Here is a 19,815-nt window from a genome sequence, read left to right on the forward strand (position 1 = left end):
TGGGTCGTACTTACACTGTTGGGGTGGGGTACGCTCCATACGTACGCGGGTGAGGGTACGGGTCATACTTACACTGTTGGGGTGGGGGGTACGCTCCATACGTATGCGGGTGAGGGTACGGTCCATACATATCCGTACCCACGCTATGGAATGCTTGTGCGGGCCGTACCCAGGCCTTTGCCACGTGGGTACAGCCGTCCCGCCATTGTTGGTGTGACGTAGGTGTGGGCGGGGAACCCACACCTACGTCACATCGCTCTTGAGGCGTGGGTACGGGATGTACCTGTATTGTTGTGTTGCCGGTTCGCGTCGTCAAGCACTTGCGTTGTGGCGGACGCTGGCTTTGCTGGACACGCCCCCACCCCCTCATAGTGACCAGGGCCTGGGGGTCAGGTATGTCCAGGGCATGTGTGCTGTGTGACTTTGGTGGGGGTTTTGTGGCCTGCCCCTGGTCCTGCCCCCCCCCTTTCCCCGCTCCCTTTGTTGTTCTGACCTTCTGCGGCGTCTGCGTCGTAACCTGTAGAGGAGGTCGACTGCTATGAGGGCCGGGATGACACGTAGGTTTGGGTCCATGTCTGTCCGTCGCGTACAGGTCCTCCTTGTTCGCGTCGTCCTGATTTCCCGGCAGTTTTTGGCTGCTGGAAAATATTGTCCGTGCGGGATGACGTCGGTGCGAATCGTAATTCCTGGTTCGTGAATGGCAGGCTGCGTGCGTCCCGACGTCACGTCGGCGCTTTCCCGGATCACATTTGTATGTTTGTTTTCGTCGGTGGAGCTTTTGTACGATTCGTACGGAAATGGTATTTCCGTGCAAATCGTAATTCCATGTTTGTATATTTTTTCGACCGGGTACTTGTCGGACGGAGAATATGCTCCGTCCGACGGTTCGTACCCGGTTTTTACCGGATCGTGATCGGCACCTTAATGTTAATGTTGCTTTTATGGAGGACGAAAATAAAATCCCAAGATATTTTAATTTATCTTTTTGCCAAATAATATCGGTCATGGGTAGCATATCAGGAGTACAGCAGATGTTTAAGGGGAAAAATTCAGTTTTATTAATGTTAAGTTTATAACCAGAAACCATGTAGTATTTTGCAATAATTTCTAATAAGGAAGGCATTGAGGATATAGGATCGCTAATAAATAACAGCACATCATCAGCATAAGCTAAGGTTTTGATATAAACATCCTTAATCTTAATACCTTTATTATTAACACATTTTCTTATAGGAGTAAGGAAAGGTTCAATTCCAATTAAATATAAAAGTGGAGAGAGGGGACATCCTTGTCTTGTACCTCTAAAAAGAGAAAACTGACTAGACACTTGGCCATTGATAAATAAACGAGCAGTAGGGGCATAATACAGAGCAGAAATCATGTGAATAAACGAAGTACCAAAATTGAATGATAATAATGTTTGAAATAAAAATTGCCAATGGATTTTATCGAAAGCTTTCTCTGCATCCAAAGCCAAAATTCCTGCGGGGGAAATTAAAGTGGAACTCTGTTCAATAACGTGTAATAAGGTTCTTGTGTTATTTGTAGGATATCTATTCTTCATAAAACCGGATTGATCAATATGTATAATAGAATCTAATAGAGGGGACAATCTAGAGGCAAGTATTTTAGCATACAATTTACAGTCTTGATTAATTAAAGAAATAGGGCGATAATTTGAAACAAGAGTGAGGTCTTTATCTGGTTTGGGAAGTACAATAATAAAGCATCAGTAAAAGTACCTGAGATCGTTCCTGAAGAACCAAAAAAAGTAAAAGGTTGAAATAAATAAGGCAAAAGTTGGGACAGGAACTCTTTATAAAACTCAGCTGGGATACCATCTGGGCCAGGGGATTTTTTTTTTTAATGGATTTAATGGCAGTTAAAATTTCATCTGCAGTAATGGGTAAATCTAGCCCAAGCCTATCCGATTGTGAAATTTTGGGCAAATCACATGTATTTAAAAAAGGGTCCAGTAAGGAGGGATCATGAATATCAGGCTTATTATATAAAGTAGAGTAAAAATCCAAAAATTCCTTAACAATATCATTATGAGATATTGCAATTTTACCATTAGGGCCATGAATTGAGGTAATTTGCGTTCTATCTTTTTTTATACGTAAATAATTAGCTAAAAGTTTCCTAGATCTGTTGGCATTAAAACGTAATTTGGCCTTAGAATTAGAAATTTGGATGCCAGCTCTTGTACTAAGGATTGAGTTAAATTCATATTGAAGTTTTTGTAGTTTGACTTTGAATTGGGGATCATTTGACGAAATAAAAAGCCTTTAAAATTTCGCAATTTGCTTGTCCAAACTTCTAATATGTGCATTGAATGTTTTATTTTCGTAGGCCATAATAGAAATAGTTACACCCCTAATGTAAGCTTTAAAGGCGTCCCATCTATTGACCATAGAAGTGGATCCTTCAGGGTTGAGTAAAAAATAATCTTGAATGGCATTTAAGATTTTGGGCTTATTATGTTCATTAAGAACAATTCCAGTATTCATACGCCATCTAGTTTGGTTTGTAAAAGTTGAAGTTAAATTCAGAACAAAAGAAATCAAGGCATTATCTGAGACGTCAATATTACCAATCTTAGGAGTCTTTGCAGATTGGACTAGTTGTGTGGAGATTAAGAAGTAATCAATTCTAGAATGCGAATTATGTGGATTAGAGAAAAATGTAAAACATTTTTCTGTAGGAAAATGCAAACGCCAAATGTCAACTAACTTGGTGGTATGAATAAATGATTTAAAAGCATGAAAAACCTTAGGAGGGCGAAATTTAGTACTAGATATTCTATCCAATAATGGGTCAGCAATAACATTAAAGTCACCTCCAACAATTAAAGGAACTTTGCCCAACTTTAGAACCTCAGTGGTAATATTAGACCAAAAAAGAGGGTCTACTGCAGAAGGACCATGAACATTGAGTAAAAATATGACTGAATCATGAATTTTAATTTTAGCAATAATATATCTGCCTTCCGCATCCGAAATTTTACTTAAGACTTGGCAATGTAATTTTTTTGCAACGAAAATAGCCACACCATTTTTTTTTCCAATAGCAGGTGATGAAACAATAGTATCTACCCATTTCTTCTTCATATAATTTAGGATTTTATCATCTACATGAGTCTCTTGAACAAAACAAATATCTGCCTTACAACTACTTAAATAATCTAAAATTTTTGTACGCTTAACTGGATGACGTAAACCTTTAACATTTAGCGAAACAACTTTAATATTGTGGATATTAGCCATAATGAAGATTGAAAGAATAAAAAAATCAAGAAGAGGAAATAAAGAAAAGAAAAAGAACAATAATAAGAGAAAATAGTAGCTCCAGAACTAGTAAAAGGACAGGAAAAAATTAAAAGAAGGAGAGAACCACAAACAGGGTACAAAAATATCAAGGTTGAAACGCACATACGCTTTACAAGCATGACCGAGCCGTTGGAGCCCAATGTAGTAATAAACCATTAACCTGTCAGAAAATACTTAAATTAGCTATAATCAAGTATTAGAGTCATGAGTATCCATGGAATGCTGTGAACGCGGATCCAAAAACTGACGCAAGTCATCAGGACGCTGAAAAGATTTAGAAAGATTGTCCTTCCAGATACGCATTGTTGAAGGGTCAAAAAGACCATATTTGAACCCAAGACTTCGCAGTTGAGGGCGAAGAGCAGTAAATTCCTTGCGAATGGAAACTGTTTCCTTAGCAAAGTCTTGATGAATAAAAATGTTATTCCCATTGACCATCAAGGAAGGAATCTCTCGTGCTGCCTTTCGAATCAAAACCAAATGATGATGCCTGAGGACTTTAAAAATCATTTAACGAGGTTTGGTATGTTGAGGATTGCGATGTGAAGGAATTCTATGGGCCTTGTTAATCTCAAATGTTTCTGGAAATTTAATTTGTAGAAGGCCAGGAATCAGATTTTCCAAATACAATCTACAGTTACCACCTTCCACATCCTCTGGTAAATAAAAAATGCGTAAGTTGTATTGTCTATTACGATTTTCCATCTCGAGAAGTCGGGTAGCCAAAGGTGATATTTTCGCTACAAGAGGAGTGAAAGTCTCAAGCTTAGCCTTATTATCTTGTATTTTAATTGCATTATCAGAGATTTTCATTGACAGACTCGCCATTTCCTTTCGAACATTTTTAATCTCTGAGGCAATAGAATCTGTGTTGACACGGAGCGCCTGAATTTCCTCTAAAATTAAGGATAATGAAGGTTCTGCTGACTCTACCGCCTTTGATTTAATTGGCGGAGGTGAAACCTGCTGCTTCCTTTTAGGATGCATATTTTTATTATCCATGTTGTAATAATATCAAAAGCAGAATAATAATAATAAAAAAATAAATAAATAAAGGAATTGCAAAAATAACAGCAAAAGAGCAGGAAAAAGAAAGAAAAATACTGCAGCAGTGAGAAAATCCTTAGTAGAGCTGGTGCAGCAGCTATAATGGGCTATGGGAGTGGCTAGGCCCAAGCCAGGCCCTTTCCTGAAGGATTGCTCCGCCCCTGACAGACAAAGCTGGGAATACCTGAAGGCAGAGCTGGAAGCAGAGGCTGGATACCAAGAAACGCCTCCAACACCATCCAAATCCCCAAGAAAACCACAGCACTGCACAGGTATGGGCCCTACAAGTTAAGCGACTTCATTTGCGCCGCAAAACTGACAGGAATCGTCGTTATAGATTGAAAAACGGGCAAAAAAGCGCCGGAGCTCTCTACGCGGCGGCCATCTTGTTTCACGCGCTCGCGCGTCTCGGCTTTTCTTCTTTCTAATTGACTCTTCCTCGCTCTGTCGTCCTTTCCCTCTTCTTCGCCTGTTTCTATCTTACATTTCTTGATTCATCCTAATTTTCTTTGCTTCTTCCTCTTTCATTCTTTCCTTCTCTCTTCCAGTCTCTCCCACTCTTTCTGGGCTTCTCTTTATTTTTCCCATGTTCTCACCACTTTATCTCTGCCTGTAATTCCGTCTTCTTTTACCTATCGTGTCAGCTCTGTTTGTCTCACTTCCCCTTTCTTAGCTGATTTTGTATTTTCTTGTATAACCTTAATTTTTCAGTTTTTTTCCCTCTTCCCGCCTGTCTCTTCCTATAGAACAGTCTTCTCATTTCCCTGTCTTAAATATGGGTTGTCTATCTTTGACTGTGTTTCTTCACCTGTCTATATCTCTTTTGTCGCTTGCCACGCTCCCTCTTTCAATGTCTGTATGTCCTACCTCACCCCTCTCTTTCTTCACTTGCTTTTTTTTTAATTGCAGTATTTACAAGTTGTTGCTAACCGCAGTTAGCGGCAGTTTTCCGGCGTATACGTGAATTGTTAGGATCGCCACTTCCCGTGCAAAAAAAGCCGCTGACTCCACTTTGCAAAATTTACAAGGAATTCTTTGCATGGTGCAAACCAAAAAAACTGCCTCTAACTCCAGTTTTAGGCAGTTTTTTCAGACCTTAAAATAGCTGGTCTTAAAACTGGTGCAAACACTTGGGGCCTCATTTCATAAGGTTTTGGTGCTGGACAGTTCTGCAAGGAATGTTGGAAAGAAACAGTTTACTGGAGTATAACCCGTTAACCCAGGTGAGACCGGGTAAAGTTTGTAACATTAGACAATTTCTCAACTGGAAGTCATTTAATTAGGAAAAAGACAAAAAACGTTTTGTAGATCACAGCGGGAAGGGGATAAAGGAAGGGAGACCACAACGGGGATGGTAAAGAAAAGGAGTTATTACTTGTACATAGTTATAACAGCACTACAGTACAGATTGGTATACAGTGACCATTAACATATGAAGAGAGCACTGGACATGCTAGTGATAGTGAGCGGTGCAGTGACACAAGGGTGAGGATAACAGCGTAAACGGCGAACAGAGTGACAATAGTACAGTGGTCAAAATAATGCAACTAAGGGTTTATATACAAGGTAGATATTTAGCATTCACAACAACTAAAAATGACAAAAACAGCACCAATGTTTTTAGCTGGGTAGACAACGGTGTTTCAACCTGATTGATTTCAGGTCATCATCAGGACAATGGTCAATAATTTTAAAGTAGTGCTGTATAGAGGGAAGGAGAGAGAGAGAGAGAGAGAGAGAGAGAAGGGTAAGTAACTAAGTAGCCCAAGAGTAAAGCAAAGAGAACAGGGGAGGGTCCTGGTGGTTGGCAAATACCTCAGATGGACTTGGAGTGACTCAAGCATCCTGGTCTGGGGAAACAAGGGTTGCCATGAGGGGGGCAACGTCAAGCAAGCATGGTGAAACTGCATGGGAAAATGCACATGTAAGTACAGAGCCTGAAGTGTAGATCAGAGGCAGAAAGTGTGGAAAAACGATAATTTGAGCAAAATAACCTAATATGAATGAATCGGGGTGGGGGAGGACAGGACAGCTCCGTGGTGTATTTACCTCCCTGCCGCGGAGCGATAATCTGCGTGACAGGAAGGACTATTTAGGCGTGGGAAAACAAATTGTAAAATTAAGTAAGGAACCCAGAAGGGGCCGTAACATACTTGAAGGTGTATTCGAGGGACGTAGTCGATCTGGGAGCTGTATCACTAAGTAGCGAGCGTTGGGTTAGGGGCTACACGAGGATACAAAACCTCCGCGCTGTGGACTGGAGACGAATTAAGCGTCCAAGGGTACGGAGACGGGAGTCGACCGGCATTAAGAACCTGGTGCGCCGGTCATGTGACAGGGGTCACGTGGGGTAAAGAACTAGAACGGGGACTGCTTGGAGCTAATGGGAGCCCCGGGGGGACCAGCAGGAATCTATCTCAAAGAGATAGGTAGAATAGAGGAAAACACAGACTCTAGTTTGCCACGACCAAAAAAGTTATTGGAAAAACAATAAATAACTTTACGCCTCCATTCTTGTGTGTCCGCTCCTTCTTTACTTTGCCTGTCCATCCACTCTTGTCTATATGTCTTTCTTTGCCAGCTCATCTCTCCTCAAGTTCCATTTTTTTCAACAGATGTACTCTATTTCCCTCTTTTTAGATCCTCTTCCTCTTTCTCCCTTATGTCTCTATCTCTCTCTTTTGCTTCCACCCTTCATAGCACTCGCTCTGTCTTCATTACCAAGATTACTTTCTTTTCTTCGTGTTTGTCTCTCTCTTTCAGACTCTGTCTTCTTCGCTCTCTCTTGTTCTTTCAGGGGGCCTCCTTATAAAGCCAGCTCTGTTCTGCAGAGAGTCTTGACCTGATAACTTTGACTAACTCTTAAACAAGTTGTTTTAAATACCATTTCACCTTTTAATATGGGTGATATGCGAGAGTCTATTATGGACATTTTTCAGAGACATGCTGTAATTATTGTTAATGTAACTTCCATAAAAAAGTTTCTTTTAGACCAAAACATCACCTCTCAAATGAGAAATGGGAGGGCATCATTGAGATTTTCTGCAGCAATATCAGTGCGCTGCTGCTGTGTTAAATATTTAAAACGCAAGTCATTATCCCTGAATATTAGATGTAAACCCATTTAAAATGTTGACGAGTGTTCCTTGATCACATAGTGCATATGCCTTCAGCATGCACTACTGGGCACTCATTGTCCACAAAATATGCTTTTGCCAAAGGTCTGAAGCACTGGGCTAATATCAGCTGGCCATATAATATGAATATGCCAGAGGCTTGCAGAAAGGGGAAAATATCAGCTACCCATATGATGTACATATGCATAGGCTTTCACAATTTGCTATATAAAATAGGCCAACCAAACAGAAGCCTGCACATGTGGACATTTCTGACTTGGGTATGTGAGGTTTTCAGACCTCCATTATATGCACTGTAATGCTTAAGTCATCTGCATATCTGAAAAGTGTAATTTTCAGATACTTTACTACAGCATTACATACTGTGCATATACAATGGGTCTGAATTGCATACTATAGGCATACCTGTGACATTACATTTGACATGAGCCTATGATATACACACATTTTTTGATATATGCATATAATCAGAGGTTTTACATGTCCATATTGGGCATATTACACCACTGAATGATGTGTATAAATCAGTAACAGGCAATGCATATGCCAGAGAGATGCATAATGTGCATCTAGCTGAGTCCAATATGTTCTTCATGTGATAGATGCCTTCATAGTGGGCTTGTTCCTCTCAGCTCTATAATATCATATATTCTTTGGTAACAAGATGTACATATATATCAGTGGAATGCGAATTCCCTAAATTCTCAGAGCAAAATAATTAGAAGTGTGTAAAGTGTGGTACTCTCTTCTACTATTAGCCTGGTTGGGGGCAGTTTAGGGTGTTAGTTGAAAATCAAGCCTGGGGAGACACAAAAAACAACAGAGGTAGATAGTAATTCCCGCATTACTTTAGAGTCAGGCGTTTCATGGTCAGAAAAAGTTCATTATCTTTGGTTCCAAAAGTTATGACACCCAGCCTCTTTCGTGGGTTTGCCTTGATTTTATTAACGTGTTTTGCTGAAATTCAGATTGGGTATTACATGTGGCTTTCAGTGCCAGTTAAGGATGCGGGTGAAACCAATAAAGTAAGAGGGTGGAGCCACTGGAGGAAGTGGGTGGAGCAGGTGGAAGTGGGTGTGGTCTCCTTCAAAAATTTTAGCACCTGCACTTAATATTTTACAAATTAAGCACTGGCTGGAAGACTTAGCCCACCCCAGAAATCTTTTTCAGCCCCCCCCCCGAAATTTGGCTCTAGTTGCCCGCCTGGTCTGAACAGTTATGTTATGTTATGTTATCTAGAGTTTTGTTAAGCGCTCAGCTACTCAGGCAGAGTGTCCCGGCGCTGACAGACCCAAGACCATAAAGCTTCTGCAGGGAGGAGGACTTACAGGCTGAACAGCCGAGTTTTGAGCTTCTTTCTAAAGGTCGTCAAGTTGTAGCACTTTCTTAGCGCCAGAGGGAGGGCATTCCAGGCGAGTGGCGCTAGGTATTTAAAGGAACGCCCTCCGATCCGGGCGCGCCTAATTGCCGGGCCCACGGTGAGGGACAGTGACGCAGAGCGCAAGGTTCTGGTAGGTCGATGAAAACCAATCCTCTTTCTCATAAGGAGAGGGCCAATACCATGAAGAGTTTTAAAAGCCATGGTAAGTGCCTTGAATTCAATGCGCTTCTGAATGGGGAGCCAGTGCAAGGATTGCAGTAATCCAGTGGCATGGGAGCGGTGGCTAAGGCCAAAGATAGCCCGCGCGCCAAGTTTTGCACAACCTGTAGGCGTGAGAGAAGGAACTTGGGAAGACCCAGGTACAGGACATTGGCATAGTCAAGCCTAGAGCCTATCATGGCCTGCACCGTGATCTTCCTGTGGGCGATGGACAGAACAGGAAGAAATTTTCTTAGCATTTTTAAAATGCCAAAGCATTGACCAACTAGGCTCATAATCTGAGGTTTCAGGGTGAGACAGTTATCCATCTTAACGCCAAGATTTTTAGCCACCGAGGCCACATCAGCAGGGGGAAACATATCAGCAGGCCACCAAGACCTGCAGCAAGGATCAGGAGGGCAACCAAAGAAAAGAACCTCCGATTTATCTGAGTTGCATTTTAGCTGATTGCATTGGAACCATGTAAAGACCGCGGTCAAACAGCTCTTAATACGGTCTCCATTGAAATCCACATTTTTACTGCATGTGAAAAGAAGCTGGGTGTCATCGGCGTAAGAAACAATCTGGGCTCCAAAAGATTCGACCAGCGCAGCCAGAGGGGACATATAAATATTGAAAAGGATCGGACTTAATATAGATCCTTGAGGAACTCCCACTTCCAAAGGCGGCACTATCGCCGAGTACGGAGGGGCCCAGACTGTCTGTTGGCGGTTGGTCAGAAAGGACTTGAACCATTTGAACACCGTTCCTCCAACCCCAATCTCCACAAGGCGGGTCAATAGGCGGTCATGAGGAACGGTGTCAAACGCCGCAGAAAGATCTAGTAACACCAGCAGTGCCTTTCCCCCAGAATCCTGAACTTCCTTGATGGCCTCCACCACCTCTAACAAAGCAGTCTCTGTGCTCATATTCGTACGGAAGCCGGATTGGGTGTGGTGCAAGAGGCCGTGGGCCTCCACAAAATGTGAAAGGACAGACTGGACATGCTTTTCTGCCACTTTAGCCAAGGCAGGGAGCAGAGAGATAGGTCGATAATTAGCATGGACATCCCGATCCAACAACGGTTTCTTCAGGAGCGGAATGACCATTGCCTGTTTCCAGGCAGATGGCACAATCCCTGTTAGCAATGAGCAGTTTAGAATTGGATTAACCAGGGGGTTAATAGCACAAGCTATTTTAGCTAGAAACTTTGCGGGACATGGGTCCAGAGGAGAACTGGATCTTATTTTAACGAGAAGTTCCAGTGAAGATTGGGGCGCAATCGGTGGAAAACTCAACAGACTGGGATTTACCGAGTCCGAGACAGCGGCCTTAGTTTCAGGACAAGGCGCTCCCCCCCTTGTGAGAGCAGGAAAAGTAGCCTGAATGCTTTTAATTTTATTGGCAAAAAAACTGGCTAATTGCCGAACCCAAGGTTCCGTAAAAGAGCACCTAGGCGTAATAGCCACTGGTGATGTAAATTCTTTCACAATTGCGAAGTTTTCTTTGCTGGTATTAGCAGCCTCCTCAATCCGTTGAGCGAAGTAAGCTTTTTTGGCCAGGTAAATGTCCTTATGATAGGCCCTGGAGCAACTTCTGTAGGCCTCCTTCAGAGGGTCCGGATAATTTGCTCGCCAAGCTCTTTCTGCTTTTTTGCAGAGCCTTCTACTAGAGTTAAGCGAAGGCGTGAACCATGGGGCTGATGCACGCGGGGATTTTTTATACAGCTGCCTTGGTGGGACTAAAACCACTAGGCACTGTACAAGCCACTCTTGAAAACGAGCAAGGTCTGATTCCAAATCACCCGTGAGAGAGCAAGGGTGGGTTAGCCGATACTGATCAATCATTTCCACGGTTACTAGATGGAAAGGACGCGACCGCAGGGCTGGACATCCCACACCTCTGCTAGTCTTGGTGGCTTGTGCCTGGATATTAAAAGCCACTAGAAGGTGGTCAGACCATAACACCGGGAGAGGGGGCACAACTGTCACAGAGGTGGTGGAAAAAATCTGATCCAATGTGTGCCCTGTATTATGAGTGGGCAGCGTGACGTAGGGTGAAAGGCCCAGTGGGCTAGTGATATCTAAAATTTTAATAGTATCTGACGCCTCCGTATTGTCAAAGTGAACATTAAAATCTCCCAGAAGAATAAAATGCTTAAACAGTGGTTATACTACAGCAATAACGACGTCTTATCTCGCAGACAGTCATTCAGAACATACGTTTCCCCTCAAAGTGTGAAATCCCTGGCGTCTGGCAGTCCACTCAGAGAGTAAATTCTTTGATTAGTCCTGCATTAGTCCGCGCTCTGTTTTCTCGGCGCACCCTGCCAGCAGTTTCTTTACTTTTTTTAATATTTAGAAAGTTCGTCTGCAGCAGTACTAAAGTGTGCATCAGAGCACAACAGTTTACCGTTTGAACTGAAGGATCTCACCCCAGAGATGTGACTGACTTGACGTGAACATCTCTCAATCGTGACTCCAAACAAAGAAAGCCGCGAATAACAGTTGTCATTGGAGGGACCGCGCCTCTGCATTTATTTATTTGGTCTGTGTCTCCCCCCAATTAACACATAATTGGAGCTGACATTCGGCGCCAGATCACAGGCTTTAATGGATGGCACTACAGTTCTTTTATTTTATGGTTCAGCTTTTTAACAATATAAATAGTGATTATATTCTCTTACTCGTTAGGTAGCTTTATCAAAGGTCTTTAAACAGACATGTATGTAACGATAGTCTGACCCTTAAGGCAAACTGTCTGCAGAGCGAGATGTCCGTGGTGGATTTTGGCCTCTTCACACCCAGGGCACCATTAAACTGCAGACAAAGTGTGAAAAAGAAAAGGAAGCAATGCACAATATCCTTGGTGCAACAACATCAACTGTTTCATGGCTAAACACTTATAAGGTCCCAAAGGCGAGATCTATTGGCAATGCCAATGCTTGTTTATATAACCTTGTGCGGAGTTTCTTTTGTGGTGTGCCTATGTGTTGCTGCTGTGTGTGTTGAAAAAGCTTTACACATTGCCTCTGGGATAAGCCTGACGGCTCGTGCCAAGCTACCGAGGGGGTGAGCAGGGGTTATCTTCAGTGTGTAACTCCCTGACCCTGACTAGAGTGGTGGTTTCTGCCTGGCTTTGGCGCAAGCCTTAGCCAACCAAAAATCCCATTTGTAACAGAGGGTAAATGCATGAATAAATCAGTGGATGTGTGAATAGATTCATGAAAGTAAAGATGAGTGACAAACTGCATGAATGATACGTTTTTGAGTACCTAAACCCATCAATGACACAAAAGGCACTTTCATCCATACTCCAGGCATATTGGCACTGCTAATGCTTGTTACTGTTAAAAAGGTGCAATTGGCAGCAGCAGCTGAGACATAAAATGAAGAAAAATGATACTTGATGCCCTCGTCCAGTCCTGACATAGAATCAATAGCCATGTGTGAATATGAGCCTGGGGGACAGACCAAAGTCACAATTGAGTGCAAACCTGACAGACAGCCTAAAGATGCGGAAACTCGATTAACAGCCCGAAAAAGTGTGGAGGTAGAGCAAAGCTAAGAGCCAAAGACAAGTGATTGGGAATCAGAGAGGCAGCCCACAGATACTCCTGAAGGGGAACATGATATATGCTTCATCGTGACCCCGAAATGCATAAAATGTAAGCAATTGTGTAATTTTTAAACCACGTATCTAGTCCAAATGTTTGTTATTATGTTACACGAAAGTAGCAGGATCGGTCATTTCACAAGTACAAGTATTCTAACATTAAGCTAGTGTTTCTCGGGTGCACAACGATTAAATAGTTACTGGCGTTGGGCCAATATTAGGACATGTTCCGCGTGAGTAGAATCACAGAATGGAGACCGGAGGTAAGTGCGAGACTTTTGAACATTTGATCGGTAATAATCCCCAGGTGGTGAGAGGTAAAGATGCCAGCGGGGACGGGAGGGGAAGAGGAGGCAAATGGGAGTGAGTCACACGTTGTCCTTGTTTTGTATACATTGTGGTGAACTTGTCTCCTTTTATTGTGGCTGCAGGACCCTTCCCGAAACCGACCCTTCGGATTACCTCCGGGAGCGAGACCGTGAGAAGAGGAAACCTGACCTTGAGCTGTGCGGCCGCGGTACCAGATGTGACATTTGCTCTGTACGGAGGTAGCTACTCTGTCCCTCCAGAAGACCCTCCGGGGACCAAGGCCGTCTTCCATTTCACTGATGTAAACTCGGGGCACGAGGGGAGATATCACTGCCTGTACTATTCAAAAGGAGCCAACCGCATTACTTCTGACCCCAGTGACACCGTCGAGGTAACGCTCCGAGGTGAGAGCTGTGAGGTGTTCTCTTGGGTCTTCCGTTGCTGTCGTGTTGTGCGCGTCTCTGGATTTAGAGGGTTATTTTTTTGTGAAGCTTTTGTCCTCGGTAATTAAGGACACTCAAGCTCGTTAGATTTTCACACAGGTATCTTAATGCTAGGGGCTCAGAAGTAGGCCTGGGCGGCAAATTCCGTTCCGCTCGCGGAATTTGCGGAATTTGCGTAATTTCGCGTTCCGCGGAGAACGCGAAATTGCTCAAAAGTCTGCTTTCCGCGATTTCGCGAAATTTTTGCTTGTTCGCGTTCTCAAAATGCATGTTCGCGAGATATTTCTCCTCGAGCACGCAAACAGCAATTGCGAACAGGAAAAAAGCATCGCGAACAAGCAATTCCGCGTGTTCGCGGAATTTTTGCGTGTTCGCGGAGATTTTTTACCGTTTCGCGGAGATTTGCGTAACGCAATTACGCAAATTCCGCCCACCCCTACTCAGAAGGCGATTGATCCTGCTTGGGTGGGGCCATAAGAGGCGGACCCAGCCGAGGTTTCAGAGAAAAGCTTGCGCGTGAGACGATTGCTGGGCCAAGCTGGGGCGGGGTGAACTGTGGAGAAGAAGAGGGTTCGTTTCTTGCCTTTATGTTTTATGTTTCCCTCTCACCACAGAAGCCTATCCGAAACCATCGGTTGTGTTGAGCCCCGGGAGCCTGGTCGCCAGAGGAGGAAGTCTGACCATAAAGTGTACATCGCAGTATCCGAATATGAGATTTTTTCTACACAAAGGACGTGACATTTACCGTCAAGAGGACCCCCCAGGGAGCGAGGCCGTGTTTGTCTTCAGCGGAGTCCGACATACAGATGCAGGGTCCTATCATTGCCGTTATCACCCCCGATCCGGAGAGCTCGTGTGGTCTGATGACAGTGAACCCTTCCAGATACGAGTCGAAGGTAACACTGTGATACTGTGACTTTACTTCATCTGTCTCCTTTCCTGTAAAACAACTGTATGTTTTTGACAATAACCTCATATGGCCTGCTCCAGTCTAGCGCCCTTGGCCTCTTCACGGCTCACACCGAACACACAGGTTTTTTCCTTCACCTTGCCAGATTCACGCGAGCGTCGGAGGGCAGCACGTGCCAGGCTGGAACATGTAAAGAGCGGAGGGAGGGTTTGTAATGGGAAGGAATATATCCCACATCTTTTCTACTTATCTCCTCCCTCATTTACAGACCTGCCAATAGCCGGGCGGTCTTTTCACTCCAACTAGGGGTAGTGATGGCAGATGATCTATATAAGTCCAGGTGAATAGCAGGAAACACGCCTGCACCATTTGTAGGAAGGAGACATTATTCACATTTAAGCATTGAGGATGCCACGCGTTATCCACAGAAAATTAATTTCTTGAGACGCTATCCTACAGAGGGTTATTTTGAGCTCTATCCCACACAACACATGGGGCGGGGGAGACGGGTTGCCGGTACCATGCGAAAAGGGCAATTCAGTAGTGTCTGACACTCTCGTTTTCGTTTTCTCGCTCTATTTTGTGTTTCTTGTCTCATTATCTCTTTTTATGTTTCTCTTTCTTTATGACTTTGACACTCTCTACATGTACCTGCCTTTCTCGTGTTTATTGCCTCGCCTCCTATATTTATGGCTTCCCTTCTTTCTTTTTTTTTTTAAGTTCAAAATGTTTTATTGAATTTTCATAATAATAAACATATACAGACAATACAAAAAACATTGGCCATAAGCAAAAATACCTATATAAAATAAGAGATTTTCAAAAGCAACCATAAATTACAATAGGTAAGGATGTGTAAAGAATCAATTAAAGGGGGAGGATAAACGAAAAGGGAAGGAAGGGAGGGAGCCATGAATAATTACAATGTCAACTGTGAGGAAGTAGAGCTGCATTCATCATATAAAAATTAAGTATAATTACAATAAAACGGTATATCAAGTATAAATATACAATTATAGAGATAAATATACATCTATAGGTAACCAAAAAGAGCGAAACAAATTAGAGTTATGATTAATCCCGTTCAGGGATAATTGAGCACCTCTTCTTGTAAAAATGACCCATGACCACCAAGCATGAACTGATAACGTCGAAATATCCTTCCAGCAAAATGTAATGGACTTTAAAGCAGCTGATATTAGGAAATTAAACAGTTTACCTTTTAATTCAGTTAAGTTATGCAAAAGAGCAACAGATTTACATATTAACATTTTGTAAGAAATAACATCATGGATATGAAATATTTGTTGTACAATATCCCAAACATCAGACCAAAATTTAAAAATTAATGGACAATCAAAAGCATTTGTTGTAAGGATCCAGGAAGTAATTTACAATGCCAACAAATGTCATCTTGCAGCAGTTTAGCACGAAATAAGCGTACTGGAGTCCATAAACAATTGAATAAAATATAAGAATTGGTTTGGTAAAGCGAAACAGGCAGCCAGCCTGAAATACTATTAAGCCAAATAATCTTCCAAGTATCGTTGGACAAAGAAAGTGAAAGCTCAGCATTCCAAAATGTTGAAATTATATTTAAATTGTTTTCTATAGAATTAGATAATTTTTTATATAAAATAGAAACAGTATGGGATGACGTAGAGATAGTTCGAATATATATTGCTAAATCTGCTTTAACATTAAACGGAATACCATGATGGAAGGAAGCTAAAATTGAATTACATAAAGACTCAAATTTAATAAAATCAGATTGAGGTAAACTAAATTTCATTTGCAAAGCTTCAAAAGAATTAAAAACATTGTCGAAATAAATATCTTTAGGATAAAAGATACCAGCTTTAATCCAAGAATTCCAGAACTTAACATTTCTATTCAGTTTAATAACATTACTATGCCATAATGACAAATCTTCAGTAAGGACCATAGGGGATACAAAATTTGAATCCAGGTCATTAAAAATGAGTTTAGTGGATTTGATAATAACCAATTTTTGCAAATATTGTGACCTGTAAGACATTGTTAGCAAGGTGGTCAATGGAAAAGGATCCACAAGAGACTGCTCTTTTTGAAGCCAAGTAGGATGGTTATTTAAAGAGGAAGGAGTAAACCATATAGAACTTTGTTTCAGTATAAATGCTTTGTGATAGAGAAAAAAGTCAGGCAATCCAAATCCAGCATTGCACTTGGGTATTTTTAATTTTTTATAACCAATACAAATTGATTTATTGTTCCAGAGAAATTTGGAGAGAAGTCTATCAATATCTTTATAGAATTGTAATGGAAATTGAATAGGAATCATAGCAAGTTTTTTAGGAGCAATCGTCATTTTAATGGAGTCCCACCAAGAGAGGTGAAGTGAAGACCATTTAGACGTTTTATCTTTGATATAATTCAGAATAAAGTTACTATTTAATGTTGCTTTTATGGAGGACGAAAATAAAATCCCAAGATATTTTAATTTATCTTTTTGCCAAATATTATCGGTCATGTGTAGCATATCAGGAGTACAGAAGATGTTTAAGGGGAAAAATTCAGTTTTATTAATGTTAAGTTTATAACCAGAAACCATGGAGTATTTTGCAATAATTTCTAATAAGGAAGGCATTGAGGGTATAGAATCGCTAATAAATAACAGCACATCATCAGCATAAGCTAAGGTTTTGATGTAAACATCCTTAATCTTAATGCCTTTAATATTAACACATTTTCTTATATGAGTAAGGAAAGGTTCAATTCCAATTAAATATAAAAGTGGAGAGAGGGGACATCCTTGTCTTGTACCTCTAAAAAGAGAAAACTGACTAGACACTTGGCCATTGATAAATAAATGAGCAGTAGGGACATAATACAGAGCAGAAATCATGTGAATAAACGAAGTACCAAAATTGAATGATAATAAGGTTTGAAATAAAAATTGCCAATGGATTTTATCGAAAGCTTTCTCTGCATCCAAAGCCAAAATTCCTACGGGGGAAATTAAAGTGGAACTCTGTTCAATAACGTGTAATAAGGTTCTTGTGTTATTTGTAGGATATCTATTCTTCATAAAACCGGATTGATCAAGATGTATAATAGAATCTAATACAGGGTACAATCTAGAGGCAAGTATTTTAGCATACAATTTACAGTCTTGCTTAATTAAAGAAATAGGGCGATAATTTGAAACAAGAATGGGGTCTTTATCTGGTTTGGGAAGTACAATAATTAAAGCATCAGTAAAAGAACCTGAGATTGTTCCTGAAGAACCAAAAAAAGTAAAAAGTTGAAATAAATAAGGCAAAAGTTGGAACTGGAACTCTTTATAAAACTCAGCTGGGATACCATCTGGGCCAGGGGATTTAATGGATTTAATGGCAGTTAAAATTTCATCTGCAGTAATGGGTAAATCTAGCCCAAGCCTATCCGATTGTGAAATTTTGGGCAAATCACATGTATTTAAAAAAGAGTCCAGTAAGGAGGATCATGAATATCAGGCTTATTATATAAAGTAGAGTAAAAATCCAAAAATTCCTTAACAATATCATTATGAGATATTGCAATTTTACCATTAGGGCCATGAATTGAGGTAATTTGCGTTCTATCTTTTTTTATACGTAAATAATTAGCTAAAAGTTTCCTAGATCTGTTGGCATTAAAACGTAATTTGGCCTTAGAATTAGAAATTTGGATGACAGCTCTTGTACTAAGGATTGAGTTAAATTCATATTCAAGTTTTTGTAGTTTGACTTTGAACTGGGGATCATTTGACGAAATAAAAAGCCTTTAAAATTTTGCAATTTGCTTTTCCAAACTTCTAATATGTGCATTGAATGTTTTATTTTCGTAGGCCATAATAGAAATAGTTACACCCCTAATGTAAGCTTTAAAGGCGTCCCATCTATTGACCATAGAAGTGGATCCTTCAGGGTTGAGTAAAAAATAATCTTGAATGGCATTTAAGAGTTTGGGCTTATTATGTTCATTAAGAACAATTCCAGTATTCATACGCCATCTAGTTTGGTTTGTAAAAGTTGAAGTTAAATTCAGAACAAAAGAAATCAAGGCATTATCTGAGACGTCAATATTACCAATCTTAGGAGTCTTTGCAGATTGGACTAGTTGTGTGGAGATTAAGAAGTAATCAATTCTAGAATGCGAATTATGTGGATTAGAGAAAAATGTAAAACATTTTTCTGTAGGAAAATGCAAACGCCAAATGTCAACTAACTTGGTGGTATGAATAAATGATTTAAAAGCATGAAAAACCTTAGGAGGGCGAAATTTAGTACTAGATATTCTATCCAATAATGGATCAGCAATAACATTAAAGTCACCTCCAACAATTAAAGGAACTTTGCCCAACTTTAGAACCTCAGTGGTAATATTAGACCAAAAAAGAGGGTCTACTGCAGTAGGACCATAAACATTGAGTAAAAATATGACTGAATCATGAATTTTAATTTTAGCAATAATATATCTGCCTTCCGCATCCGAAATTTTACTTAAGACTTGGCAATGTAATTTTTTTGCAACGAAAATAGCCACACCATTTTTTTTCCAATAGCAGGTGATGAAACAATAGTATCTACCCATTTCTTCTTCATATATTTTAAGATTTTATCATCTACATGAGTCTCTTGAACAAAACAAATATCTGCCTTACAACTACCTAAATAATCTAAAATTTTTGTACGCTTAACTGGATGACGTAAACCTTTAACATTTAGCGAAACAACTTTAATATTGTGGATATTAGCCATAATGAAGAGTGAAAGAATAAAAAAATCAAGAAGAGGAAATAAAGAAAAGAAAAAGAACAATAATAAGAGAAAATAGTAGCTCCAGAACTAGTAAAAGGACAGGAAAAAATTAAAAGAAGGAGAGAACGACAAACGATACAAAAAAATCAAGGTTGAAACGCACATACGCTTTACAAGCATGACCGAGCCGTTGGAGCCCAATGTAGTAATAAACCATTAACCTGTCAGAAAATACGTAAATTAGCTATAATCAAGTATTAGAGTCATGAGTATCCATGGAATGCTGTGAACGCTGATCCAAAAACTGACGCAAGTCATCAGGACGCTGAAAAGATTTAGAAAGATTGTCCTTCCAGATACGCATTGTTGAAGGGTCAAAAAGACCATATTTGAACCCAAGACTTCGCAGTTGAGGGCGAAGAGCAGTAAATTCCTTGCGAATGGAAACTGTTTCCTTAGCAAAGTCTTGATGAATAAAAATGTTATTCCCATTGACCATCAAGGAAGGAATCTCTCGTGCTGCCTTTCGAATCAAAACCAAATGATGATGCCTGAGGATTATCAGAGATTTTGATTGACAGACTCGCCATTTCCTTTCGAACATTTTTAATCTCTGAGGCAATAGAATCTGGTGCCGATCACGATCCGGTAAAAAAAATTGCCCGTACGACTCGTATCCGGTCTTT

At 40.8% G+C, this 19,815-nt stretch overlaps 1 protein-coding gene across 3 annotated transcripts in view; it reads left to right on the forward strand.

Moving 5' to 3' along the window:
* LOC146809527 (immunoglobulin superfamily member 1-like) overlaps positions 1-19,815 on the forward strand; it is an 828,174-nt gene that overhangs the window by 506,012 nt on the left and 302,347 nt on the right. For all 3 annotated transcript variants that reach the window (XM_085616355.1, XM_085616357.1, XM_085616356.1), the window contains 2 exons: positions 13,139-13,420; positions 14,074-14,355. In XM_085616355.1, the coding sequence (XP_085472481.1) occupies positions 13,139-13,420; positions 14,074-14,355 (564 nt within the window). The remainder of the gene's footprint in view (positions 1-13,138; positions 13,421-14,073; positions 14,356-19,815) is intronic.

Source organism: Triturus cristatus, chromosome 7, assembly GCF_964204655.1.
Source record: "Triturus cristatus chromosome 7, aTriCri1.1, whole genome shotgun sequence".
Taxonomy (NCBI): Eukaryota; Metazoa; Chordata; class Amphibia; order Caudata; family Salamandridae; genus Triturus; species Triturus cristatus.